General features: G+C 46.9%; 3 protein-coding genes and 1 long non-coding RNA gene across 6 annotated transcripts in view; 2 read left to right on the forward strand and 2 right to left on the reverse strand.

Annotated features, from left to right (window-relative positions):
* Positions 1-857: 857 nt before the first annotated feature.
* mrs2 (magnesium transporter MRS2) lies at positions 858-18,849 on the reverse strand. The gene is made up of 12 exons (XM_060055203.1): positions 17,810-18,849; positions 17,561-17,628; positions 17,274-17,310; positions 16,805-16,917; positions 11,157-11,318; positions 10,339-10,469; positions 9,597-9,713; positions 7,994-8,063; positions 7,809-7,891; positions 6,585-6,702; positions 2,647-2,760; positions 858-1,713 (listed from the first exon to the last, which is right to left on the reverse strand). The coding sequence occupies exons 1-12, from the start codon at positions 18,186-18,188 to the stop codon at positions 1,654-1,656; spliced, it is 1,452 nt and encodes a 483-aa protein (XP_059911186.1). The 5' UTR covers positions 18,189-18,849; the 3' UTR covers positions 858-1,653.
* On the forward strand, positions 12,140-16,946 carry LOC132460153 (integrin beta-1-like). 2 transcript variants are annotated; one of them, XM_060055205.1, is made up of 7 exons: positions 12,140-12,286; positions 13,398-13,649; positions 14,053-14,242; positions 14,657-14,762; positions 15,187-15,502; positions 16,036-16,188; positions 16,827-16,946. In XM_060055205.1, exons 1-7 carry the CDS (start codon positions 12,276-12,278, stop codon positions 16,840-16,842), a joined length of 1,044 nt encoding a protein of 347 aa, XP_059911188.1. In that variant the 5' UTR covers positions 12,140-12,275; the 3' UTR covers positions 16,843-16,946. The 2 variants fall into 2 exon arrangements, with proteins under 2 accessions (XP_059911188.1, XP_059911187.1); XM_060055204.1 differs by lacking the exon at positions 16,827-16,946 and having other exon boundaries at positions 16,036-16,703.
* Positions 18,850-18,973: 124 nt separating the features above from the next.
* The window catches only part of LOC132460151 (lipid scramblase CLPTM1L-like), a 10,910-nt gene continuing 3,013 nt past the window's right edge, over positions 18,974-26,870 (forward strand). Inside the window, exons 1-13 of one of the 2 annotated variants that reach the window (XM_060055201.1) lie at positions 18,974-19,494; positions 19,987-20,078; positions 20,382-20,562; positions 20,889-21,016; positions 21,375-21,453; positions 21,827-21,944; positions 22,513-22,607; positions 23,038-23,122; positions 23,701-23,801; positions 24,250-24,315; positions 24,691-24,741; positions 25,264-25,346; positions 26,409-26,443. In XM_060055201.1, the coding sequence (XP_059911184.1) occupies positions 19,294-19,494; positions 19,987-20,078; positions 20,382-20,562; positions 20,889-21,016; positions 21,375-21,453; positions 21,827-21,944; positions 22,513-22,607; positions 23,038-23,122; positions 23,701-23,801; positions 24,250-24,315; positions 24,691-24,741; positions 25,264-25,346; positions 26,409-26,443 (1,315 nt within the window). In that variant the 5' untranslated portion in view covers positions 18,974-19,293. The remainder of the gene's footprint in view (positions 19,495-19,986; positions 20,079-20,381; positions 20,563-20,888; positions 21,017-21,374; positions 21,454-21,826; positions 21,945-22,512; positions 22,608-23,037; positions 23,123-23,700; positions 23,802-24,249; positions 24,316-24,690; positions 24,742-25,263; positions 25,347-26,408; positions 26,444-26,870) is intronic. The other variant, XM_060055202.1, reaches the window with a different exon arrangement.
* LOC132460154 (uncharacterized) lies at positions 22,207-25,268 on the reverse strand. Its single transcript, XR_009526355.1, has 4 exons — positions 24,778-25,268; positions 24,548-24,643; positions 23,005-23,962; positions 22,207-22,647 (listed from the first exon to the last, which is right to left on the reverse strand). It is a non-coding gene; the product is annotated as an uncharacterized LOC132460154 (long non-coding RNA).

Consider the following 26,870-nt stretch of genomic DNA (forward strand, 5'->3'; position numbering starts at 1 on the left):
AGGAAGTGAACAGTCGAACTCCAGACTCTGAGCAACAGCCTCATTAACTTGTTAGTCATTGCAATGTTTTAAAATCTATACTCGTCCAAATGCCCTACTACTATTTTATTTTCATGTCTCTGGTTCAGTCCCCTTAACTTTTTTTCTTAAGTTTTTCTTCTTCTAAACCACTTTGTAACTTTGATTTGGAAGGTGGTTTATAAATAAATAAAGAAAACAACAAAGAAACTACTTAGTAGTCTCTTATTATTGAAGTCAAGGGACTTGAACCGTTGGCATCCCAAGGTGCCTTGCTGGAGGGCCACATGCCAAGTTCTATCCCCCATATCCTCTGCTCTACTAGAGAACCATCGGCCCCCAGTCGGCTGGGGGGGGCAGTTGCCTGGCCTTCCCTAAAATAGCTACCTATATTATGTATGCACACCTGCTCATGAATCCTGAAATATACATGTTGTAATTTATAATCTTTTGATATCAAACATGCCTCCAGGAGTATAAATAAATGGAGGTTTTCGCCCAGTTCTCCGCGGACGACGAGTCTCCACCGTTGCCAACGGAAACAAGTACAGCACCTGCTCCACTCAGGACGATAGAGGCTCGTATCCACGGCAACCCCAGCCAAGTATCGCTCCATGGGCCAACTTTCTGAAAAATTTAATATCGGGCACAAGGTATGGATTAAAACACTGTTTGCCCTTCAAACCCTTGTCATCATTTCTTTCAATACTCTCACAAAAAAATATGTGGATGTTCTCCGTTGTCTCAAAGGTTGAAGACCACTGAATGAGAATAATATCATAGAAACCATGGATTGTTTTTTTATAAGAGGTTAGCTAGATATTAAAGAAACAAATAGCCATTACCGTACAGATGATTATTTTATTGCAATTCTTTGTTGTAAAAACTGTTAGACAAAGGTTTATGAATAAACTATCCTAGCCGTGTATAATATTTAGAAAACCTATTTCTGATGTTGGCAAAGCCTTGAGATGTTTTACAGCACACATTTCAGTAACATATGTAAAGTATAAGTTCATCTTCATATCATGTATATTATTGTTCTATGTTTGAAAGTGTCCTCATTTTAAAAACAACATATTCAGCTTTTCTACTTCCATTGAAACCAACTGAAACATAAAAAAAAAACTGAAAGACACTTGTTTTTGCGCAAGTCTTGCTGCCCTCTAAAGGCAACTCTGGGAACTGCATGGCAAGACAAGGCACATTTCTAAGCCTTTGTCTTATAAGGCCACTTATCCCCAGGCCCAAAACAACAATTAGGACAGAGCAACACATCCTGTTCATATATTCTATCCACCAACAACTGCCCCCCAAAGTTGAGACCAACTGCGGGTGTGAAGCAGTTCCCCCAGGGGGGGGGGGGGGGGGGGGGGGGGACTACAGGGACCAGAACAGACGATAGAACGCCGATTAGTCTTCACTGTAGAACGCCACGCCCCCAAAACACACGTCTGACTGGACTGGAGGCATTTCCCTTTTTTGGACATGGCTGGTTGCTGAACTGAGCTGTCGGTCTGGTGGGCGTTGGGATAATCAACAAATAAACACTGCTCAGGCGTAGTGCAGCTGGACGGGGGGGGGTTGTTGAGTCACCGATAGTGACTCTCTGAGGTAGAACAAGGTTTTTCCGAGTCACCGGAGTCCGGCTTTGGCGTCTTGGGTTTTCAGGTTCCTCTTCCAGACTGGAGGGATCTGAGAAGGAGGGCCTTGCATTAATGGAAACTCTGCAAATGCTATTTGTGTTAAGAACATAAATACAGAAAAAATAACCAAGTACTTTTTTTTGGAACAGGAAGTAACTAAACTTATAGGAACTTATAGGAACATCAATGTTATTTTTTGTTGTGTGTGTGCGTGTCCATGTATGTTTGGACGGAACTTTACGAGGAACCTAAACGGAAACGAAAACCAAATGGTCTTCAACTGTTCCGGAACAGAAACGTTATTCTGAAATCCCCAAAACCAGTTAATAAGGTTTTTTTTTTCGTTCCCTATGTAGCCTATACAATTTCACAAAAGCATAGCCTATTTCATGAAAAAAAAAAAATATATATATCTGTTTCTTGTTGGTGGGCGTGCCCTTAACCTGCGTCCGCGTCCAAGTTTGATTGACATGATCAAACAGCCCGCCCGCTCCCTGATGACAGCCCTCACTGCTGTCTCCACACAGCTATTTGATAAATGCCCGATTATAAAACACGCATTTCAAAAATCGAGTCTGACTGTCAATAACAATGCTGGCAACGTCTCAATTTGCGGGACGGGAAGTAATGGAAATGCGGGACTGTCCCGCACAAAGCAGGACATCTGGTCACCCTATATCGACCACAAAAATAGACTCGGCCCAATAACACTGCCGGAACGTTAAGAACAAACGTTATTTTACGTTCCGAACCGGTTCAGGAACAATATGTTGGTGGCGGAACGCAAGAACGAAAACGTTAAATATACCGGTTCCGTTCGGAGCGGGACGATTGAAAAATAATTTCGTTTTCAAGCCCTGATCCGTGTGTCCCTGTGTGCGTCTGTGTCCGTGTATCCGTGTGTGTGTGTGTGTGCACGTGTGCGTGCGGTAGTCTGTGTCTGTGGTTTCCTGCGTGCGTCCCCCGTGTGAGCGTGCGCTACCGGTGGGGGTGGCGTCGGCTCCAGGTGTCGTCCCAGGAAGGACAGCAGTCGCCTCCAGATGAGGCCGCTGCCCAGGAACATGAAGCCCGTGACCAGCCAGAACACTCGGGGGTCCTGAGACGGGTCAACAACACACGAGGAAGAGGCGTCATACTACGCGTTAGACCTTTAAGGGCTGATTATGGTTCCACGTCGACGCAAACGCAAGGGGGGGGTTTTACGGACACATCACCCTCCTTTGCGTCCACCGCGAGGACCTGACGCGCGCCTCCCAAAAATTGTAACCTTGCGTGGAGGCGACGCGGCAGCGAGGGGCTGCGATTGGTTTCGCTAACGTAAACTCGACGTGAAACCCGACGCAGAACTGGTTCACGGTTGCGCCGAAGCGTCTGCGTGGTCGTTGCGTCGACGTGGAACCATGACTGAGCCTTTAGAGTCTAATACCCGTGACATGTGACCCATGACATGACTGTCCCCCCCCAGTGGGACATGGGTGTACCGCCTCCAGGGGGGGCGGTACACCCATGTCCCAGTGGGGGGGCAGCAGTGAACACGGTGGGCGGCGGGATGCAGTCATCAATGTTCTTTTAAATACAGATAAAGATACAGCCGAGTCAGTTGATCCCGGAGGAAGGTGACCGTGACAGTTGCTCAGCTGAAGCCAGAATCCTCATAGGGAGTAGAACAGAATAAACACAGCTAGTAATATAGACACACACATCAGAGTAAATAGAACATTCTAATTAGAAATAAAATATGAATCTATCCAACAGCAGAAGGTAATATATATACGTGTATATAAAAAAATGTGTTGGAGGCCAAGTGAAGTTAAGTGAATTGAAGTAAAGAGCCTCGGGTTTACAGTAGGGATATTGCAAAGGTCATCCGGATATGATAAATAATAAAACGGCTGTGTTCAAAGTGGCCGAGTTTAATCAACAGTGCAGGGCTCAGAGTGAGTCCCTCTCTTCGGAGAGTGAGTCAAAGTGTTAACAAATTAGACGTCCATTGCAACACGCCTTGATTCATTTTTAGCGTTATTATTAGAGCTGTAGCGATGCGTCGACGTCAAAAATTCGTCGACGTCAAATTTCTCCGTCGACGATTTTCGACGGAGAAATGGACGAAAGTCGCAATAAAGGAAAATGTCCGCGTACGAAATCATCAAAGGTATGGAAATACTTCAAGTTAAGTCCTAAACGGAAAGGTGTTGTGATTTGCACTCTTTGCCAAATGGAGTTGGCATATCACAAGAGCACGACAGCAATGTTGGAGCATCTCAAACGAGAAAGTATCTCGTGCGCATGAGGAAGTATCTCGTGCGCACGAGAAAGTATCTCATGAGCATGGGGAAACATCGTGCGCATATCACTGGCAGTGTGTGTGTGTGTGTGTGTGTGTGTGTGTGTGTGTGTGTGTGTGTGTGTGTGTGTGTGTGTGTGTGTGTGTGTGTGTGTGTGTGTGTGTGTGTGTGTGTGTGTGTGTGTGTGTGTGTGTGTGTGTGTGTGTGTGTGTCGTCAGCGAGTAGGTGGACGAGCGAGGAGAGCGAGCGATAGCGTGCGTGTCAGTCTAGTGAAGTCATGAACGAGTCCGGTTGTGTGTAAGAATAAAATACCCAGCCTGTCAAGAATCGGTGGCCGCTTCATTCCATCATATTCCGACCTATAAGCAGACTCACTGTCTGTCAAAGTGAAGGGTCATGCCCCCGAGAGCGCATCGGACCTGGAGGGAACGTATCACCTGTGCTCCTCGGTCTGGGAGCCGACAGCAGGAAAGATGTAACTAACCATCTCGTAGTTGGAGGCGGAGCGCAAGAGAGTATGCTCACACATTTTTTTCATGTCCCTTTACGGGTTCCGTATTAAATAAAGTATATTATTAAGATTTTTTTTTGTATTTATTTGAGATACATTATGGTTTTTATTAATCGAGCAACAGAAAAAAAAAAAAAAAAACGTCCAATTGGTCATTAGATTAGTCGACTAATCGATAAAATAATCGCCCGATTAATCGTTTGATAAATAATCGTTTACCCCCAGCCTTAGTTATTATTCTCGAAAGGGGAACCATGCAATTGGGAGGTGGTCTCATGACATTCAATATGTTTAAAAGTTACAGAATAATTGAAATTAGAGGAACCATGTTCTTCTTTTAGAGGGACTATTCCTGTAAGACTTTTTCAGCAGAATTTCAGCAGGAGCTGTTTCCTTTATTTAGTTATGACTTCCTAATGTCTTATCTGGCAATTTCATTCAAATAAAAGAAAGGAAACTTCCTCTACGTTCCACATTTTGCTATTCGGCTAATAATCGAGGCCACAATGACAGCACTAGGATTCAATTGAGTTTCTCAGTTTTCCAAAAGGCCCAATCTAGCGATAGTGTTTCTAGTGCAATGATTTCAATAAATGGAGTGGTCAGATGGGAGCCACACAGAGAAAAAAAAATCAACCTCTTTGAAATGATATATATATTAGAAACATTTGAAAACCATATCAAAGGATGTGTTGTGAACTTGTGACGGTGCAGAGGAGAGAACAGCAAGAAATACACCTTTAATCGATTTCTAGTCGTAATAGCAGTTCTAGAAGTATTTGTAGTAGTAGTCGTAGAAGTATTACTAGTCGTAAAAGTATCAGTAGTCGAGGTAGAATTAGTAGTAGTAGCAGAAGTGGTAGCACGCATGTTCATACGGCCATGCTAACTGATATGTGACCCCTATGGCTGCCTACAACCCACGCCAACTTTGTAGTCGTTTTCCTTTTTTGGACCAGTATCGTAATAAACCTGATGAGCTATGTTGTCTATGAAGTGTGTCACACACTGTCGTTCTAATCTCCATGTGTCAGGGAAGCTATCCCTCCCTTGGAGAAGGCCTACGAGTATACTAACTAACTGCATCTAAAGAATACTCATTGTGTTGTTAAAGGGGACCTATTATGCTTTTTCGACCTATAAACGTTGTTATAATGATTGATAGTCATGTTTAACCATACACAAAAAACGATGTAGATTTTCGGGAAACTCTTCCTCTCATCTGGGCGCTTTCAGCATTCTCAGTGAACGCTCGGTTTCGTCCTTCTCCGCCCCCTCGCCCCCCTCCTGCCAACCCAACTCCGTTGTGATTGGTTACCTTCCTTGAAGCGTGCGAGCGGGCAGATTTGACCAGGCATATGGGGGCGCGGCAGGAGTGCCTCTACGCAGATGATTTCCCGGAAATGTGAACAAGTGAATCGCAATCGTTGTCCCGAGTGTTTAGCGCTCTGCACAGCCACCCCATACTGTCAGCAGGGAATACGTCGAAATGCATGTACGGCATTATTTGACACTTTAGTATGGTTAAACATGACTATCAATCATTATAACAACGTTTATAGGTCATAAAAGTCAAAAAAAACATAATAGGTCCCCTTTAATGTTCATCGTAAGTCTCGTCCAAACTGAACTGCCTCATTAGCAGACACAACGCGAGACTTGGCAGAGCAGCACTGCGGCTGCTTCGGGCTCAGAGAGATGAGGTGGGAACAACGAGAACCAGAGCGCCTACCCTAGCTCCTCCTTCGGACCTAGGACAGAACGGGAACAATCCCAACAGGGTTCTATTCGTGCACACAAGGTCGTTGTCGGCCACGCAAATCAAAAGCGAGACGTAAATAAAGAAACATCATCGCTTAGAAAAAGATGGATGGAGGAAGCATATTTCCCAGCGGATCTCGACTGAGTTCCTCCGCTGGCCGGCGGGGCCGACAGGAAGTCCGATGTCGACCCGCTTTGGTATTTTATGAGCGATGTGGATTGCAAAGGAAAGTATGTTCCTCCATTGGCGACGTCTGCCTTGCGGCCTGTCATAGATTTGCTTGAAGTAACGCATCAAACCACAAATTAAGGAGTGCAGATGTCAATTAACGGTGATGTCATGATGATGAGGTCTGAGCTCACCTCTTCGAAGGAGGACATAAGGTTCATCCCGAAGGCCACGCCCATCAGACCGAACAGGGAGAGGGAGAAGGTCCCCATGGTCAACTGGAGATTCAGGCGCATCATCACATTACGATGACTAATGAGAGAGAGAGAGAGAGAGAGAGAGAGAGAGAGAGAGAGAAATAGAATGAAGAAGAATGACGCAGAACCGAACAACAAATCATCATCTTGTAATGGCCCCAGATGGTTTGCAACAAATACAGACATTTGATTCATATGATGTTTAGATTGATACGTTCAAGTATTGAGAGTTTAAGGTGTATAATAATGCCTTATAAAATATTCCCCAAAGTCAGATTTTAGTTTTTACAAAAAATATTTAACCAAAGATGCGTTTTAAGGGCGTTTACAAACAATGAACAATGGGTTTCAAGAATTCCTAACAAAAGTTTTTATATTCTTACATTGATGCAAAACGAATGTGCTCATTTCTACCTAGTCCGTGTGATATAATGCCACGGAGCTCTTGCAAGACATCCATCGCGATTGTAGTGGAGAGAGTTCATGCGTTTAATATAACCCTCTATAACCCCTTGTTATTGGTCGGGCTACCTGACCTGCGAGCTACTTCCTTTTCTAAGTCAACCCCGTGTGGCCACGACCCTTCTCCCACGCTCACACCAGACCAACGGATGGATTTACATCTGCCGCTGCAAGAATACATGCTGACAATGTCGAAATTTAATTTGTGTGCGTGACTGTGTGAGCGTGTGACTGTCTGTGACTTTGAGTGACTATGTTTGTGTGTGACTATGCGCGTCACTGTGTGAGCGCATATATCTGTTTGTGCGTGACTGTGTGTGTGTGTGTGTGTGTGTGTGTGTGTGTGTGTGTGTGTGTGACTCTGTGTGTGTGTGTGACTCTGTGTGTGTGTGTGTGACTGTGTGTGACTGTGTGTATGTGTGACTGTGTGTGTGACTGTGTGTATGTGTGACTGTGTGTGTGTGACTGTATGTGTGACTGTGTGTGTGTGAGACTGTGTGTGTGACTGTGTGTGTGTGAGACTGTGTGTGTGACTGTGTGTGTGTGACTGTGTGTGTCTCTGTGTGTGTGTGTGTGTGTGTGTGTGTGTGTGTGTGTGTGTGTGTGTGTGTGTGTGTGTGTGTGTGTGTGTGTGTGTGTGTGTGTGTGTGTGTGTGTGTGTGTGTGTGTGTGTGTGTGTGTGACTGTGTGTGTGTGTACCTGTCCAGATTGATGAAGATGACGCTCTCTGAGTCGTCTATCAGTCCTTTGAGCTCTCTGGTATCGTTGCCTAGCTCTTCGGCCTGGCACAGAGGAAATGGCATCACCACAGATAACAGTAGGTCACGTGATAGCATTCCTAAAGGGTCATTATGGAGGGAATCGTCTCCTGGGTTCACCAATACCTGCATGTAGTAGTTCTCCAACAGGAGCTCCATCTCCTCTGCATGGTCAATACCCAGACTGCTCTCCTCCCTGAGACAGACAGAAAGAGACAAAAAGAGACAGAGTCAGACAGGCAGAAAGAGACAGAGTCAGACAGAGTCAGACAGGCAGAAAGAGACAGAGTCAGACAGAGTCAGACAGGCAGAAAGAGACAGAGTCAGACAGGCAGAAAGAGACAGAGTCAGACAGGCAGAAAGAGACAGAGTCAGACAGGCAGAAAGAGTCAGTCAGTCAGTCAGTCAGTCAGTCAGTCAGTCAGTCAGTCAGTCAGTCAGTCAGTCAGTCAGTCAGTCAGTCAGTCAGTCAGTCAGTCAGACAGACAGACAGACAGACAGACAGACAGACAGACAGACAGACAGACAGACAGACAGACAGACAGACAGACAGACAGACAGACAGACAGACAGACAGACAGACAGACAGACAGACAGACAGACAGACAGACAGACAGACAGACAGACAGACAGACAGACAGACAGACAGACAGACAGACAGACAGACAGACAGACAGACAGACAGACAGACAGACAGACAGACAGACAGACAGACAGACAGACAGACAGACAGACAGACAGACAGACAGACAGACAGACAGACAGACAGACAGACAGACAGACAGACAGACAGACAGACAGACAGACAGACAGACAGACAGACAGACAGACAGACAGACAGACAGACAGACAGACAGACAGACAGACAGACAGACAGACAGACAGACAGACAGACAGACAGACAGACAGACAGACAGACAGACAGACAGACAGACAGACAGACAGACAGACAGACAGACAGACAGACAGACAGACAGACAGACAGACAGACAGACAGACAGACAGACAGACAGACAGACAGACAGACAGACAGACAGACAGACAGACAGACAGACAGACAGACAGACAGACAGACAGACAGACAGACAGACAGACAGACAGACAGACAGACAGACAGACAGACAGACAGACAGACAGACAGACAGACAGACAGACAGACAGACAGACAGACAGACAGACAGACAGACAGACAGACAGACAGACAGACAGACAGACAGACAGACAGACAGACAGACAGACAGACAGACAGACAGACAGACAGACAGACAGACAGACAGACAGACAGACAGACAGACAGACAGACAGACAGACAGACAGACAGACAGACAGACAGACAGACAGACAGACAGACAGACAGACAGACAGACAGACAGACAGACAGACAGACAGACAGACAGACAGACAGACAGACAGACAGACAGACAGACAGACAGACAGACAGACGGACGGACGGACGGAAACTTTATTAATCCCTTGGGAAGGTTCCCTCAGGAAATTGCACCTCCAGCAGCAGCAAACACCATGTTACAAATAGAATAATATTAAAAAACAACATAAAATGGGCAATTTTATGTATAAATGGGCAAAATGCGTAACTAAACGCAAAATGCAAATAATATTAAGGCAGATTCCCTTTATTATTATTGGTGTGTGTGTGTGTGTGTGTGTGTGTGTGTGTGTGTGTGTGTGTGTGTGTGTGTGTGTGTGTACGAGGGACAGAGTGACGCACAACACACGGGGATCGGTCCACTTGGTCAGGCAGAGCTCCTCGATGATCTCGTCCTCGTCCAGGATCTTCAACATGGAGTCCTTGAACACCCGGATGTCCGTCTCCAGCTCCGACAGGCTGACCGTCGGCACAGGAAGACAAGAGGGGGGGAAGGTCATTGAAAAGAATCATCATCACGATTATTTTGGTCAATGTTGAAAGCACGATTATTCAAACGATCGTTTTCGAGTTTGAGAACATGATTCATTTGCATTTCTCTCCGAAAATACACTGTGTGAAAGAGAACACGAGGAGTTCCCCAGCCCTATGTGACCGTCAAGCATCATCCCCGGCGGGGTTTCTGCAGCCACAGCGCCAGAAGCTCAGCAGCAACGGGGGCGGAGGAGACAAAACGGAGGTGACTCACTGAGGTCATAAAGGATCCCAGGGCACTGATCGCAAAGAGCAGGGGTTTCCCCGGCGTCCTGGCTAAAACAGCCCCACCAGGCTCATTCAATCGGGGCCCCCAAAATCAACCCCCTGTATAATCGTCTGCCTCGTTAAATCCCTCACCCTCCACCTCAAGCTGGTGTGTGGTGAGCGTCCTGGCGCCGACGGGCTGCCGTGCATCACCCAAGTGGGTGCTACACCCTGGTGGTGGTGAGTGAGGTCCCCCCCCTTCACTGTAAAGCGTCTTTGAGTGTCCAGAAAAGCGCTATACTGTATAAATTCAATCCATTGTTATTATTATTATTATTACTACCTCTTGCTGTTCTGCAGCAGGACGTGCAGCTTGGTACGATCCGCCGACAGCAGCTTGGGGTCCACCAGGGACTCCAGCGTGTCCAGGATGACCGGGTGGACCTCGTTCAACCGGGCCTGCAGCGCCGAGACCTGCACGCCGACACGGACCACCGACACGGGCACGTTCAGTACACCATCCGCCGGTTGCTGCTTCTGCCCCGTTTCGTTATGTTGCCAAAACCCCTCTTGTTTGAGATGATCACAGCGTGAGATAGAGAGGAAGGTCTGGGAGGCAGAGGAGGAGGACATGCAGGAATCTACCCGGTGAGCCACCGGGTAGAGAGCGTACCATACAGGTTCAGTCCGGAGCCTGTATGGTACGCGCTCTACCCCATGTTGCCCAACCTTAACGCGGTGGATTGATTCTGTGTTGCTGAAAGTTTGCTTTTAGTACAAAACAAATCGAATGTAATGTCGGGGCTTGAGTGTAGGGATAATCGTCCAAGCATTTTGATACACACCGTGTAATCTTGCTGATCTTTCGACTGGCAAGAAAGCACAAACAAGCTCGCCCTGTACACTACAGACAAATCTAAACGGCAATTCTACAATGATATCACCCACAACCTAATTGTGGAAACTATGCTCTCATATAATTCCCTAAAAGTATTTACGGCATAGCTATGATCTCACTCGCGTGCACACACACACACACACACACACACACACACACACACACACACACACACACACACACACACACACACACACACACACACACACACACACACACACACACACACACACACACACACACACACACACACACACAGTTACCCTGTGCTGCAGAATGGCCTCCAGGGCTCTGAACTCGAAGGGCAGCGGGTTGGTGTGCGAGGCCAGCTGATGAGCCAGCTCCAGCACCAGCCAGCGCTCCAGGCCCAGACCCCGGAAGTCCAGCACCAGGAGGCACTGGGGGGTCACCACCGCCCTCAGAGTCTGGGGACGCGTTCACAGGAGGGGAGGGGGGGGGGGGGAGGGGAGAGGCAGAGACAATAAAGTGATTTAAGTAGTAAGAAAACCCAGAGGAACCGTTTTTTTTTGGGGGGGTCTCACAAAAAGTTGGGGAAAACGTCTTTGTTATTATGGATTAAAAACGTAGACAGTTGTTCAACAAGGTAAACGATCTGTAAAAATACATGAATCCCGCTACTTCCAGCTAAAAACGCTTTTTCCAGACGTTTTCCACTGGCTGCACTCTGTAGTTGAGACTAACGCCCCTCAAACCATCACTTTACTCAAACCCTTAAGACTTTACTTTGTAACTCGTAGGCCAAAGCTGCTGGCCTTCTCTTAAGGAGGGATAGCTTATTTGACCCATGGAGATTAGCGTCACGGTGTGCGACACACTTCATAAACAACTTAGCTCATTGGGTTTATTACGATACTGGTTTAAAAGAAGGAAAAAACGATCAAAGTTTACGATACTGGTTTAAAAGAAGGAAAAAACGATCACAAAATTGGCGTGGGTTGTATTCATGGGGGTCACACCCCCCCCCCCTTCTTCCTAGACCTCTCAAGCCTGAAAGGAAATCTAAACTTTAAATCTCATAACGTGTACACAATGGGACTGAAACGGGGGGGGTTCACTTTAATTTCAAGCCCCAAACTGACGCTGCTGGGTGCTAATGCTATGGCAACATAACCATATCACAGTCCCGGACCTCGGTCTACCGAACAAGTCTATTAAACAACAGGCTAAAATGTGCAGAGTGGGTGCCAGTCCAGAGGTTGAGTTAGTAAGATAAGGTAAGTGCTTGTGTAATCAATCAATAGAATTTTGTTTCACTCACAAAACCAAAAGCCTCAGATTGAACCATGCTCCTATACATATTGTAACTGAACCAGAGGGTCAGCTGTTTCCAGTGTATTCAAGAAAGGACTTGTACAGACATCATGGAGCTCAGGTAATGCACTCTGCTTTTTTATAGGATCTATTTTTAACAGTTCGTTTTTTTTTTTAAACTCACTCAAACCTTTGAGTGAGATTTGATGGACGTTGGCCACCTTTGTTTGGCACCGGTTTGTGTTTGCCACAACGCCACCGCACGCCTCGGACATTTATTTATTCATTCGTGTACGTTTAGTTAAGAAACACGACTATTTACAGCTAGTTCGCCCGTTTCAAGTCTTCAAATCTCACCGTAACACTCAAAAGACGAACATAGAAAAACACGGTTTTTTTTGCTGCCAGAGGGATCATTGGCCAAAAAGCGTAACCTCAGTATGTTGAACAATGTGAACATGGTGGAGTCCGGGGTGAGGGAGTCAGCGACACATAGCTTGATTAAACCTACAGTTGACCAGATCATTGTTCTGGTTGAAGAAGGTTAACGTTAGGTAGCCTCAGGGAGCATAGCCTTCCATCAATGGATAACCACTGCAAGCGTTTGGGAGCTTATCTTCCACAAAGGAATCGGGCAGTTGAACGACCGTTACCTACTCAAAACAACATCGTACAGCATGTACTGTAGCAATACTAAAAGTGTTAGGAAGTTAATACTCGCCACTCCCCAGAGTAATTTTCAGATTTGAAGTCAAGCACTAGTGGGTCTGTTTGAATTGTTTTATAACAGGCCGCAATGTTCACTGGTGAGAAATAGCATCCGTGTAGTAAGAGCACGTGGAGTAGGGTCATTTTGGTGATTCTCACGCTCAATGTGTGAGAGACGGTAGCTTTGATTTACTATTGCACGCAAGGGAACGGAGCACCGTCATAGTTTGTGACACGAAAACCGATGCAGTGTTTTACTACTTTTGGCACTGCTCCTTGTCCTCCTGACCTTACCTGTGTTTTAGAGACATCCCAAGTGCGAGTGTCCACCTAGATGTAAGATAGATAAGCAACATGCTACAGTCCACCGAGTAGGCTGGAAGACTGATCCATCCATCGTACCATCTAGGTGGACGACATCAACCACAGGAAAAGGCTGATTTTCAAACAGCTTGTGACGGCTAACCCCACTCACACCAGGTGAGCATAATATCAGCCCTTTAAGTACACGCCCATGTCTGCAGGTTGTCTGTGCTGCTCTCTGCGAGTCTGCTGCTGGGTCTCGTCGTCGGCCCCACCGGGGCCCGCAAGGGGAGGTGCCCTCGCAAACAGAGCTGTGACCAGTGCATCCGGGCGGGGCCGGAGTGCGCGTGGTGCAACCACCCGGACATCACGGGTCCCCGCTGCAACACCGAGGAGAGGCTGGTGCAGGCGGGCTGCGTCAGGGACCTCTACAACCCCAGAGGAGGCCTGCTGTCCGTCACTAACGAGAGCAGGTGGGAGGCCTCGTGGGGAAACACCGGGCAAGCGGGCTTGAGGGCTAGCATACCGAAAGCCTGGCGGTACCGAGCGAAATGCTAGCTCGCGCAATGGCGGTTTATGCTGCTTAGGCTAGGCGTGTTTCTACTGCATTTAAAATAGTTGTAGCTCTTTTGTTTCTTGTCCCCTGTCCGGTCCATTGGGATATCGACACTGATTTGAAAAAGAGTAGCGTTTACGCGGAAGCTCTTGAATCATAAATCTAATCCGTTCACTAATCTCTAAAGGTTTTTATGTTGAAATCCGGTCACAGCCTAAAACCAAATCTCTGTTTTTCTGAGGTTTGCGATCACGTGATGATGAACAAACTAAATAACAAACCAATCCAACATGCGCCCCCTAACCCAACCCCCCCTGCAGAACGCGGGCGGACCAGGCGGTCCAGGCCACGGTAGTGCGTCTGACCCTGAGGCCGGGCGTGGTCCAGTCCGCCCTCCTGACCCTGCCCAGAGACCCGCAGACGACCAGAGAGGTGACCCTGGAGAGCAGTCCCACACCGCAACACCTCAACATCACCTTCAACCACACGGGGAACCCCTGGGTCATACAGGTGAGGCATATAAGGTCCCATTAAAAGTCTGATACATAGATATTATATAGATGTTGAAAAAAATTGCAAACCATGCAGTAGCTGATTGTTTTAAAGACCATTTTAAAAACACGTGGTCTGTGACTCAATGCATGCAGAGTCTCGTGGTCAGATCCTCCAAGTCTTCTGAAGACGTGCTACAAAGCTATTAGTTAGCATCTTCTGAAGGAAATCGAAAAACCTCTTCAACATCTCGGGTTCCCATGGTAAATAGGAAGAAGTCAGTCATGCACTGATTTGAGCTAATCCCTTTTTGACAAGTGGAATGGGGTAATCGCAAACAACAATTGCAATAATCGGTTAGGGTTAGGGTTAGGGTTAGTAGGGGGTGCTGTCGTTCCTATCTGATTCTCCGTGTTTGGGGAAACGCTTCAGGTGAACGTTGAGGCCACACACTGTCCCCCGGAGAACGGATCCTGGACCGTCACCATCACACCCAAAGGCTTTGCACAGCTACTGGAGCTTCAGATAACACCCGAGTGTGAGTAAGCTTCTGTCTGGGTCTCGCCGAGTAAAAAGGGGAAACTGTGTCTGTAGATGACAGAGGGTGGGTTATTTCGGGCAGAGCGGTAGTCTGCTAATGGCTCTGCACCCTTGCTCGAACATTTTTCCTCTACCTTATATTTTATTTGAAATGTTTTAATCTCCTGGGCGTAGGGAAGGTCTCAGGCTAAACGAGGTGGGGGGGGGGGGGGGGGGGGACACACACCCTATACCCTAACCGCCTTAACCCGGCATTGAAAGGAGAGCCATCTTCCACCTCTAAACCTTCCCGTTCTCCTCCCCCCCCTTTCTCCTCCCCCCCATCCTCCCTGTTCTCCTCCTCCTGTTATCCCCCCCATTCTCCTCCCCCCCCCTCCCCCCCTGTTTTCCTTCCCCACCCCCTTCCCCGTTCTCCCCCCCAGGTGCGTGCCAGTGCACTCAGCGCCCCCCGGCCCCCAGCCCGTCGTGCGGGGGCCGGGGGGCCCTGGAGTGCGGGCGCTGCGCGTGCGACGCTCCGTACACCGGGGCCCGCTGCCAGAGGCGGCGCTGGGCCCCGGGGGGGCCGGCCCGGGGGGACGGGCGGTGCCGGCAGCGCCCCGACGTCCTGGAGGAGTGCTCGGGCCGGGGGACGTGCGAGGAGGGGTTCTGTATCTGCCAGGAGCGGACGGACCCCTCCCAGAGGTACACGGGGCACTACTGCGAGTGCAGCAACTTCAACTGTCCGCACGCCGACGGCAGGTACGGACCCCAGCGCTGGGTGGGGGGGGGGGGGGGGGGGGGGGGGGGGGTTCATAGAGGGATTACGACTTCAAAAAGAGGTGGTTTCTGCTCCGCAAACTCCTCATCTGCCTCTGTTGTCATCTAGCAAGGAGTCACTTTAATATGTTTAATTTAATATTGCGATGCTAGATGATTGGGTTCGGGGTTGTCCGGGATAGCTCAGGAGGTAGAGCGGTTGTCTTGTAACCGAAAGGTTGCTAGTTCGATCCCCGGCTCCTCCTAGCCGAGTGTTGATGTGTCCCTGAGCAAGACACTTAACCCTAACTGCTCCTGACGAGCTGGCTGTCAAAAAAAAGCGTCTGCTAAATGCCCTAATTGTAATTGTAATGAGCGTGTTTCTATTGTTGCTTCGCAAAGTATTGCTACTTATTTGCACCGAACAGCTGATGCTAAAAGCGAAAAAAAAATAAAAAAGAAGCACATTATAAAAGACGTGTTATAGGGACACTTCCTCGCCTCACTGCCTGACCGCTGTCGCTCACATCGGACAGGATGTGCGGAGGCCAGGGTCGCTGCGCCTGTGGCCGCTGTGTGTGTGACAAGGGCTGGACCCACGAGGCCTGCGACTGCTCCGAGGACGCCGGGCCGTGCACGGGCCCCGACGGCCACATCTGTAGCAACCGAGGCACCTGCCGGTGTGGCAGGTGTGTCTGCGAGGAGCCCTTCCAAGGGGTCCGGTGTGAGGCTAGCCCCTTCACCGGCTAACCCTTGGCCACCAGGCAAAACATGTCCTAGTGGCCGACTCTGGAACTGACGTTCGGAGTCGCGATGTAGACCAAGGGCACCGTTGGCATCAGGAGGGGGAAGGGGTAAGGGGTAGGAATGGGATTGGGCCTAAGGCCCAATCCCATTTCTACCCCTTACCCCTTCCCCCTTCCCCTTCCCCTTTCTCCTTCCCCCTTCAAAACAAGGGGGAGGGGTAAGGGTTAGAAATGGGATTGGGCCTTAGTCCTTACCCCTTCCCCTCACCCCTCCCTCCCTCCTTGTTTTGAAGGGGTAAGGGGTAGGGGTAAGGGGTAGAGGTAGAAATGTGATTGGGCCTTAATAAAGATCGCAACTGTAGCCTATATATGTTGTTCAAAACACTAAGTTTTAGCCATGCGTGTATTAGTTGTGTGGTAAATGCATGCAGGCAAGGAAACAACCTCTGATAAACCTTCAATGTGTGGCATCATAACTCGCTGTGAGCGGGCTCATGGGATCAGAGAGCTGGTGCGTGGTCCCAGGGCCGGGGGGGGGGGGGCGGGGCGGGCGGGCTACCTCCATGCGGATGATGATGCAGTTGTTCCTGGCTGTGAGGCTGGTGTGGTGCTGGAAGCGCAGGTCTCTGGTCTGCAGACTCAGCTCTTGGCACAGCTCCGTTTTCTTCTTCTCTACCAAGCCAAGCGACGACGATGACGACGACGACGACGACGACGAAAACCACAACAGCAAGACACATGAAGAGATAAACTGGAGGAGAAAAGTCTTCACCGTCGATCTATACCTGCCATTAAGTAACATGCTGTAAGGTTGTATCGTGTCCCAACTACGTGCACCACGGTGTGTTAAAGTAATATTGTACATTGCATTGTTCACCAATTCCTTACCAAAATACAGGATAAGTCCAATTATAAACAGTAACACAGAGTACAAGTTACACATTCGATTCCAGAATTCACAGAAAGGACAAAGACCAAGTCATACATACGATCCACATTTCTACATTTCTTTACGTTGCAACACTTACCAAAGGATGTGACGTTTCCTTCTTTGTCAAATTTCATCTGTGAAATACAAACAAAAGATACCATTATGATAAGCCCTCATTACACCATACATAAGCCTACAATCTAAACATCTGATTACATTATCATTTGATACAGTTATGTAAAAGACGAGGAGGCTAGATATCTATTTCTTGAGTAAGTGTATTTATTGAGGTTTGTTGTATATTTGCCCCTTTCCCTCCGACATTCGTGGGATGCATGCTTAGATACTCGTATCATTGCAGGACCCGTCTTCTAACACACATACCACAACAAAGGTAGGAGCCACGATCGAGAGCGGTGGAGCGTCTGTGGCTCTGTGGCGAACAGAGGAGGCTGAAAAAACAAACAAGATTTATGAGCATCAGGAGAGACAGAAAGGGAAAATAGAAAATGCCATTTCAGTAACGTGGGCTTTACTCTTGTTAATGCGGCCGTGACATAAAAAAAGAGAAAGCACTTTGTATTGCAATATTGCATGAAAGGCGCTATATAAATAAATTGTAATCTGCCTTACCATTCCAAATTGGGTTTCCTCTGGGCAGCGTTTCTTTTCCGAGAGCGACTGGTCTGTGACTTGTAAGTTGATGACATAACGCCGGCATTGCTGGCCTGCCTGGTACGTTTGGGGGAAATAACCATGTCCTGCCGCTTGCTGCTCTAACACAGTTGTGGATCTCTGACCTTCTGTTTCTCTGTTTTTGGTTACCTATTCTAACAGTGCAACTCATGCTGGCAAAACATGCAGTTGAAGAGTTAATAACACCCCCAGCTCCTGGAAGATATGTTCTGTAGCCGTTTCTGGTGCTGGTGAGCATCTCTCGGTTCAGCCATAGCACGGCCTCTGCTCGCCTCCCCCGACCAGCACAATAAACGGCCCTTCCACATAGCGCCATGCCAGTTGCAGATGTAAGGTCAGCAGCAGTCTGACATCAATGTCAGATCAGGATAAACGTATGGCAAGGAAATAGTGCAACGGATAAGGAAAGCCGATAATCGACACCCATCATATGTCTCGGTGAAACAGCTGATTTAAAGAGAATGCTTGGACAAAAGACATGTCTTATTATAAGATGAAAAGTCAACTCCAGAAAGGTTTACGTGCCGTTGTGTGTGCAGCCAACAGGTTAAAAAGAGCAGTCAAGCTCTACACCTACGTCAACAACAAGGTGCATAGGTCCGCGTGAGAGTAAATGCAACGGTAAACTCTCCTTATCGCATCCTAACCATGATGTGCACAACATTCACAAGACCTTACCACCATAATAACATACATAACCCTGACTTCTGCAACATGTTTAGGAGCTAGCCACCAAGCTAAACGCTGCCAGCCACAGTTTCCAGATAACTTCGCAAACAAACTTTTATTTGCAGAGTTACGGCTGATGTTGACGCACGCATGTTGACTCCGGCTGGGTAATCATTTAATCGGAAATAGTTTAAAGTTTCACGTGAAGTCCGACCATGGACCTGTTAGTCCGACGGGTGGGAAAGTCGCGACAGCAGAGCACGAGACCCAAAATGCATCGCGGTGCAACCCTGCGTTTGTTATTGTATGACGTAAACGTTCAAGTGGCAGTTCTGATATTAACCTAAAAATTGAACTAAATACATAAATAAAATAAATGAATGGATTTATTAATAAATACCATTGTTAAATGTATGGCTTATTGAATGGACTTTTTTTTTCTGCCTTTCTGTATATTTAAATAGCTACCGTATGCTCTGTGTAGTTGGAGCCTATGGTTGGAGCACGCTGCTGATGCTGGTCCTGATGCAGGATTCCGGTTCGCGGTTTCCTGGTGATGCTACGTCGTGACGCCAGCGACCGGAAGGATGCTGGCAGTGCAGGAAGACTCACGGGGCTAAATGTTAACCTTTATGATGACTTTTATTTTTGAATCTGTACTTTTATAACGCGTTTTTTCTGGTGTTTTCTGTATTTACATTCCACTTTATTTTATCTATTTCGATTTGCTTATATTTTGCTGGTTTAAAATAATGTTTCCCTCGTGTTATTCCAAACCTGGAGACAGTGGGAGTAAAAGGATGTCTTTCACAAGGATCTTTCTTGGGGTGTTTGTGGTCTACATGTGTCACACCGCCTGGGTGCTGTACGGCTTCCTGAACACGAAACCTTGCGACAAGGGAAAGGGAGAACAGTGTATCACTTCCTACCTGGCAGATCGACCAAAACTACAGGTTCGTTACAACGTGTTTGGTAGTTTATAATATAGCCTCTCTCGCTCTCTCGCTCGTATTGATTAACTAATTGACTAAATAAGAAATCGAATCTATCTAAATCAATCTAAATAAAATCAATTGGGACAGCGTTTTTTGCTTTCTGTTTGAGAGAGACACATTCACAGAGAACACACAGAATGAAGAAAAAGCTTAGATCAGACTCTTATGGATGTCTTTTAACGAAAAACATTTCGGACAATACAGAAAGTTATGCCTATCATAGACCTAAAAAGTCATTTAAGTCTACGGTAATTTCTACATTTCATGTGTAACCCTGAAATATATCAATATTCCTGACCTCCAGGCTACGTTCATTTTGCGAGCTCATTTCTTTATTATAAAACACAGTTCGTAAAATATCACCCATGAATCAAACCCAGGCCCCCATGGGTCTGCTCCAGAAACCTGGTTTCTGCAGACCGTTATTCATGCGCTGCTCGTCTTCACCAGCTGAGCGTGTTCACCTGCCTGGTCCCGGAGGAGAGTCCGCTAAACCTCATCCTCACAGTGGACCCCTTCGACCCGCACTCTGCGTTTGAAAAGTAGGTTAAGAGAGAAGTTTCTACATTTAATCACAAAATGGTTGTTTAGAAAAAGACACCGTGTTTTTGTGCAAAGTTGTGCAAAAAATTTGCAATTGTGTAATAATTTTTTATTTTGTATTTTTGCCATCAACTATTTTCTGCATATAACAGAAGTCTGAGAAATATTAACTTTTCCATTAAACAGGAGCAATCCCATGTATTTATTTAATTGTAATACATCAATGTTACTATCACAATGTCACCCAACACCCCCTGAGAGCACAGCCGTCTCACAGGCTGTTTCCCCCGCCCTCTCTGCAGGCAGGTGAACGTCTCTCTGCCGGAGGAGACCCGGGCCAACGGGAGCCTCCACGCGGTCGTGTACCTCCACAAGGCTGGCGTCTCCCCCTTGGAGGACCACAGGGGGGTGCACCACGCGGCCCCCCTGACCACCTACACCACGCCCAGACACACAGCTGCACCGAGGGGCGCCGTGCGCCAGGTAACACGGGATAGGATGTGGTGTTGATCGATTGATTGATTTGATTTGATCGTTTTTGATATAGATTATGAACAGCGCACTGTGTCGTACGCAGTGTGTAGTCGAGGGACGACACGATGACGCACAAAGGCTTGTTTCCATAGTAGTCCCTGTGGGGGCATAATTAAGACATTCCTAAGATTGGTGTCTCAGTCCTAAACTGTTCACAATAGGTGTCACTGTCAGATCTTGCAACTTTACGGTTTTGCATATCGGACCTTGCTGTCTTACCCACGAGTCCTACAGTTTGTGTCTGTCCCTATTTGTTTGTGTTTGTCTCCTTTAAGCAGGGGTCTTACAGATTAGAGGCTCTTGTTTCCCATTGGAAGCCACACCTGTCAATCACGGTGCTGTCCACGGACTTCCCCTTCAACAAGGCAGGGCTCCCAAGTGACCTGAGACGCCACATGCGCGTGTGAGTCTCCAAAAGCCGAGGACTCGTTAACACCGATCCTTGTTGAATGATGGCTTGATTGCAATCATCCTGTCACTCATACCGCCCCATCCGTCTGTTTATAAAAAGGCCCAGAATACACGCCATTCCTTTGTTAAGAGTTGCAATGCACGGTTCTTATATGTTCATTTTTACCACTGGCCGTTCATCAGAATCATGAGACAGAATCAAATCATAATTCGTTCAAAACTCATTGGGGCTGTCACAAATTGCTGAAAGAACTTTTTTTTAACCTTTTTTTTTTTTAGGGTTTTTGATGAGGGGGGCATTGCCTTTAAATGGCAGATATGATGCAATGTTGGTTTGTCTTGCTCTTCAGCTTTCCGGACGGGAGGAAGACAACCTACCTCCCCTTGCTCCTGGTGGATCAGCTCAGCGTCGGCGCCAGAGACCTGCTGGTAGGCCGTAGTCTCTCTCAGATTAATGTGAGCGTTTCTCAACAGTGGGACGGAAAATCTTTGTAGATGTAGCCCACGCTCCAAACATCGAAACACACATTATCCACACTCTCCCATGAAAACACACACAATATCTATTTACAGGAGACAGAAGATAGTCAAGGGCGACGTGTTCATGAGCATCTTTACTGTACAGACAGCTATATATTGTTGTTTCTCTTTATTCTGACAAATGTATTTAGTGTAAGTCGTTTTGAATGTAACCGTCTGCTAAACGCCCTGAACGTAAATGCATGTAGTGCCTTCGCTTCAAGTTCCCAACCCTGCAGGGATGAATGTGCGCCCGTGCGCCCGTCCTGTGCTGTGTGTGCAGGAGGTCAGCAGCAGCGCGCGCCACCTCCCCCTGACCGTGTCCTACCGGGGGACGTCTCTCCAGAGCTTCAGGTTCTGGATCCACCTGCAGGACCTGGTCCACTCACTGCGGCAGTTTGGTCAGTCGGCCGTCCACAGTTCACCCTCTCGCTCACCTGATATCGGATGTGTCTTGATGTGTTGTGTGAGATGCTGGTTTGCTATTCATTTGTAAGATAGGCTATATTTTCTATGCTAAAAAAAAATTATTTGTAAACCGTTTTTGATTTACATTTTCTTTAGATGACTTGCAACCAAGTGACAGTTAAAAAGCTGCTATCAGCACAATTTCTTTTTTTCATTGGGTTAGGATTGAGTCTTATGGTTCATGGATTCGTCAAGCGACGAAGCAGCTTCTGTGTAGTGAAATACACCAGAGACTTGTGGGTCCACTGTGTTCTGTTATTTATCGGTAGCGCATTTAGCAGACGCTTTTATCCAAAGCGACTTACAACGGTTAATACACACGTTGACACACCAACGGCAGAGTCAACCATGCAAGGCGACAGCCGGCTTAGGGTTAAGTCTCTCGCTCGGGGACACATCAACACTCAGCTACGCGGAGCCGGGGATCGAACTAGCAACCTTTCGGCTACAAGACAACTGCTCTACCTCCTGAGCTAAGCCGACCCACTGTTACTGTTGCAGGTTTCACAGAGGAGAACATCGACGAGATCAAGGAGACACTGCGGGGCTCCAACGTCTACCTGCTGATCCTGACCGCCCTGGTCACAGCTCTGCATGTGAGACCACACGCCACCACACACCCCGTGCGTCTGTGTGCTGTGGATGGAAGGGTTTGGTGTGTTGTCATCGAAAACCATTACATATAGAATACAAAACCATAATATTCGCTCAGATGGATAGATATAGTGCCAGGCAGTAAGAAACAGAATGTAAATAGGAAGATAGAGATAGATATGCTCATTTGGGATCTCATATCAGCTGATCAATACATTCTGCTGCATTTGACAGATAATCGGTATCAACGCTTTTTCTCCCACACGATGAAACAGAGAAAAAATATTCGAAAGAAAAAGGGAAATTGTGGCTGTCTGCCACTTTTGACAGCGCTGGTTTTCTAAATAATAATAATCGTGTGTATATAATATTGGCCTATTTTTGAACAGTGTACTGTACCATGCGTTCATAGATGTGTTGTATACGTTGCAGCTCATCTGTGAATTCCTGGCCCTTAAAAACGACATCACGTCGTGGAGGAAGAAGAAGAGCATGGCGGGCATGTCAAGGAGGACAGGTAAGGAGCACAACAGGATCTGTTCAAACAATGCTCTCCCAAAGTTATGGTACATGTGCCGAATATCTATAGAGGATGTCCTCTGTTGTGGCCAACGGGAAAGTCCTCAAGATTTAAACACTGAACTCAAATTGCAAAGCCGTGAAAATACTTTCAAATGCTATAAAAAATTGTTAGTGTTGAACTTGTGGTTTGCTTTAAGAGTTTGGTTTCTTTACTTAAGAATGGATCTTCTTTGGCAGGTGGGCTACATAGCAGCCTCTCTAATGTAGCCCACATTCCAAAGAGCGGGAAAGGAGATATTTCGGGCGTCTTTGGTTGCTTCGTGGCCTCATTTTGATTAAGGCTGCTTGGTGTCTTATTATAAAGTTGAATTTAAATTGTGATGCTAGAGTATAGGACATTCAATGCTCATGTATATTTAAGTAAAAGAGTGACATTAAAAAGTTAGTCCTCATCATCTCTCTAAAAACAGTTGGTCAACAGTTGAGTACATTTCCTTTGGCACACCGTTTAAAGATAGTAGGTTTGTGTTAGTGTCGATTTCCGCCCATATCTTCCCACCGTGTCCTCTGTAGTTGTGTGGCGTTGCCTGGGCACTCTGCTGGTCTTCGTCCATCTGCTGGAGGATACCAGTCTGCTGGTGCTGCTTCCTGTGGGCCTGGGAGCCTGCGTGGAGGTAGCTCATACAGGAAGTCATCAGCTGCTTCACCTCCGTCTATCGCCAAATCTCCAGCTCTTCTCCTCGAGCTCCGTTGCACCCCCCTGTTTCAGTCGTCGGAGGCTGGACAAGCAGGGGCGGGAGCTAAGCTACGGCCTAGCTAGCCTAGCAGCGTTACTCTGCAGGACAATGGAAAGCAAATGCTGACCCAGCGATCTCCCCTTCTGGACACGCAACGATAAATTCATTTAAAGCATAGTACAGTTTGATCAAGAAATACAATCTGCCTACTTCAGTGGAAACGCCAAATCTATTAATTTTAAATGTTTACTGAGGTGGTTTTAGGGTGACGGAGGTATAACAGAAATTATAAAATGTATATTATAAATGGCCTTACAGATCAAGCCATAAAACTAATGTTTATGATTATGCTTCTTTCATCATTGATCGTTCTTTTCCCTCCCAGGTATGGAAGGTCTTCAAAGTATTCAAGATCCATGTGCATCTGAAGAGCTACAGGCCCATCATGCATGTGAGTACATATCATAATTTACATTAAACCATTTAATTGAAATATTATACTGAATAACCCGACATTATTGCGTTAATCAAACACATTTAGAATATAACTTTTTTTGTCTGCGCCACCTTTCGGTCAGGGTGTGCATGTACAAGGCATTCCTCCAAACTTTCAATAATAACTATAAAGTATAAAGATGTATGTATGTACGTGGACCAGAGGGGGGCGCTGTTTAGTCTTGTACCTGGTAGCTCCTCTGTCGTCGACTCTGCTCTGACCTCCCGCCACTTTTGGGCTGTAATGAAAGCCTCTCTTGTATTTACTCCGTATTATTCACCTGCTGAAATACACCCCATGTCGGTAACATTCCCCTGACACTGTGTGCAGGTTAGTAAACTGGATGAAGCAGAGAGGAAGACATCGGAGTATGATTCACAGGTACATGCCTCCGTAGAAAGACAGATTTTTCCTTACCTTATTGCATGATATCTCACTCTAACAGGACACAATTCAAATGTTGAGATCATACCAGGTAGACTGCGTGATGCACAAGAAGACACACACCCTACATTGTATGGTCGTCACCTCACGCCCTCAATGTTGATCTTCCACTTGGATCCTGGAATGCGTTCTGACATAACTCTGTTGTGTTTGTTCGTCTTCGTACACAGACACACGTGCACACACGTGCACACATTCAGGCCAAAGGCACACACTCAAACACTCACAAACGCACGCACACACACTCTCTCTCTCTCTCTCTCTCTCTCTCTCTCTCTCTCTCTCTCTCTCTCTCTCTCTCTCTCTCTCTCTCTCTCTCTCTCTCTCTCTCTCTCTCTCTCCATCCCTCTCTCTCTCTCTCGTCTGCTTGACCGGCCGGTCAATGTTAAAGGCTGTCATGCCATCTTACTTTCCTTCTAGACCTTTCTTGAGTTTAACGTGTGTGTCTCTGCCCCCTAGGCCTCCAGATACCTGTCTTATTTGGTCTTCCCCTTGTGTGTCGGCGGGGTCGTGTTCTCCCTAGTCTACCTGCGCGACAAGAGGTTAGACGCATATCTCTCACACATCTCTCTACAGGTGTTCAGTAACGCTGGCCTACGAGTTGACTGACTTCTGGCGCGTTTCCACTGCAGGTTGCGCTACGGTACGATACACAAAGGTGCGGTACGGATTGCGTTTCCACCGCCAAAAGTGGGCGTGACCCGGACTGAGCCGTACTCGTTTTGCCCTCGTCTTCAGTGCTCCTCCGTTGGGGTACTGAGACGCCTGAAAGGGTGCCGGAAAATTCGAGCTACACACCCCCTCCGTTGATTGGTCGACAGAATCGTCACTTCCGGGCGACGTGTGGATAAAAACAAACAAACTGTAGCCTCGAGGTATTATTCTTTACAATGAACATGTCGCGTAAAACGCTTGCTTGGCCGAACAAGGAGGTGGAGACGTTCCTCTGCATTCTTGGGGAGGAAGACGTTGTTTACGATGTTTACGTAGCTGCCGCGGCTATCGAAATCCGGCCTACCATAAAGGGTACTGTCGGCGGTGGAAACGCGACCTCGGAACTGCGCTGGGCTATACCGCCCCCTCCCTACCGGACTGAGGCGAACCGAACTGTACCGCACCCTGCAGTGGAAACACGGCAAAACATAAAAGAGAACTGTCATTTCTCTGGGTGATATCACACCACAGCAACGGCGCCATCTCCAGGGGAACACAGGATTTAGAAAAATGGTCGCAGGGAAATAAATAAATTGCTTTGTTTTTCTGCCTTTTTCACAGTTCCAGCTGTTAGGTCAGCATTTTGTCTCATATTTCTCATGTATGTTTTCAGGTTCAAGCTACGTTAAAATTTTAACATTTTACTCATGTAATTTGTACAATTGAGCCCCCCTCAGTTAGGAGGTGGGAGACTTTCAGAATGCAACAAAAACTAAATACAACTAAATGTTCGGCCACTCCAACTGTCTGAGCAACTGTGAGACGCCATCTATCGAGCGCAGTTGACAAGGTGGCTGAATGGGGAGAGAGGCACGGCCGGCCAGCCGTTTAATTATAGTATCTATCCAAAGAAATAATTTATTTAAAGAAATTCTGCCTTTTGTCTACAGCTGCTACTCCTGGTTAATCAACATTCTGTTGACTGGTAAGTAAAATTTAATCCTGGCAACATAAACTTAGTCATAGAGTAGTCATCTAGTCGTCATCTAATGAAACCTAAATGAAGGATTGAGAAGCTATTAACTACTTGAACATATCATTTTTTGCTTAAGAAGCCTAAGCCCGATTAGCTTATTAGTTATAATAATCATTGGAATAAATAGGTCACACAAAACGCACACAGGTCATGTGTGTGTTTTGTGTGACCTATTTATATTTTATAAAGGGTACGCAAAGGCTGTAATTTACTTATATTTACAGATCTAAACATGGAAGACCTTTATCTCCCACTTTGTATGAAAGAAAGAATAGTTTAAATAGTTCACATCTGAAACTTCATGATGATATTGAACACAGTATCTTTACAAGTAGGCTTGGACATTATTAACCATCAGACACTGCAGAACAAATAT

This window comes from Gadus macrocephalus, chromosome 6, assembly GCF_031168955.1.
Source record: "Gadus macrocephalus chromosome 6, ASM3116895v1".
Lineage (NCBI taxonomy): Eukaryota > Metazoa > Chordata > Actinopteri > Gadiformes > Gadidae > Gadus > Gadus macrocephalus.

What these genes read in the sequence shown, in the direction of transcription:
- mrs2 (XM_060055203.1), bottom strand. Translation starts at nt 18,188, where the DNA reads ATGGCGCTATGTGGAAGGGCCGTTTATTGTGCTGGTCGGGGGAGGCGA. An exon ending in CTGCTGCAGAACAGCAAGAG is followed by an intron (nt 9,714 to 10,338) that starts GTAGTAATAATA and finishes GCCGACGGTCAG; the next exon opens with CCTGTCGGAGCTGGAGACGG. An exon ending in TTATGTCCTCCTTCGAAGAG is followed by an intron (nt 2,761 to 6,584) that starts GTGAGCTCAGAC and finishes GACCCGTCTCAG; the next exon opens with GACCCCCGAGTGTTCTGGCT.
- LOC132460153 (XM_060055204.1), top strand. An exon ending in TCCGTCACTAACGAGAGCAG is followed by an intron (nt 13,650 to 14,052) that starts GTGGGAGGCCTC and finishes CCCCCCCTGCAG; the next exon opens with AACGCGGGCGGACCAGGCGG. An exon ending in GGAACCCCTGGGTCATACAG is followed by an intron (nt 14,243 to 14,656) that starts GTGAGGCATATA and finishes GAAACGCTTCAG; the next exon opens with GTGAACGTTGAGGCCACACA.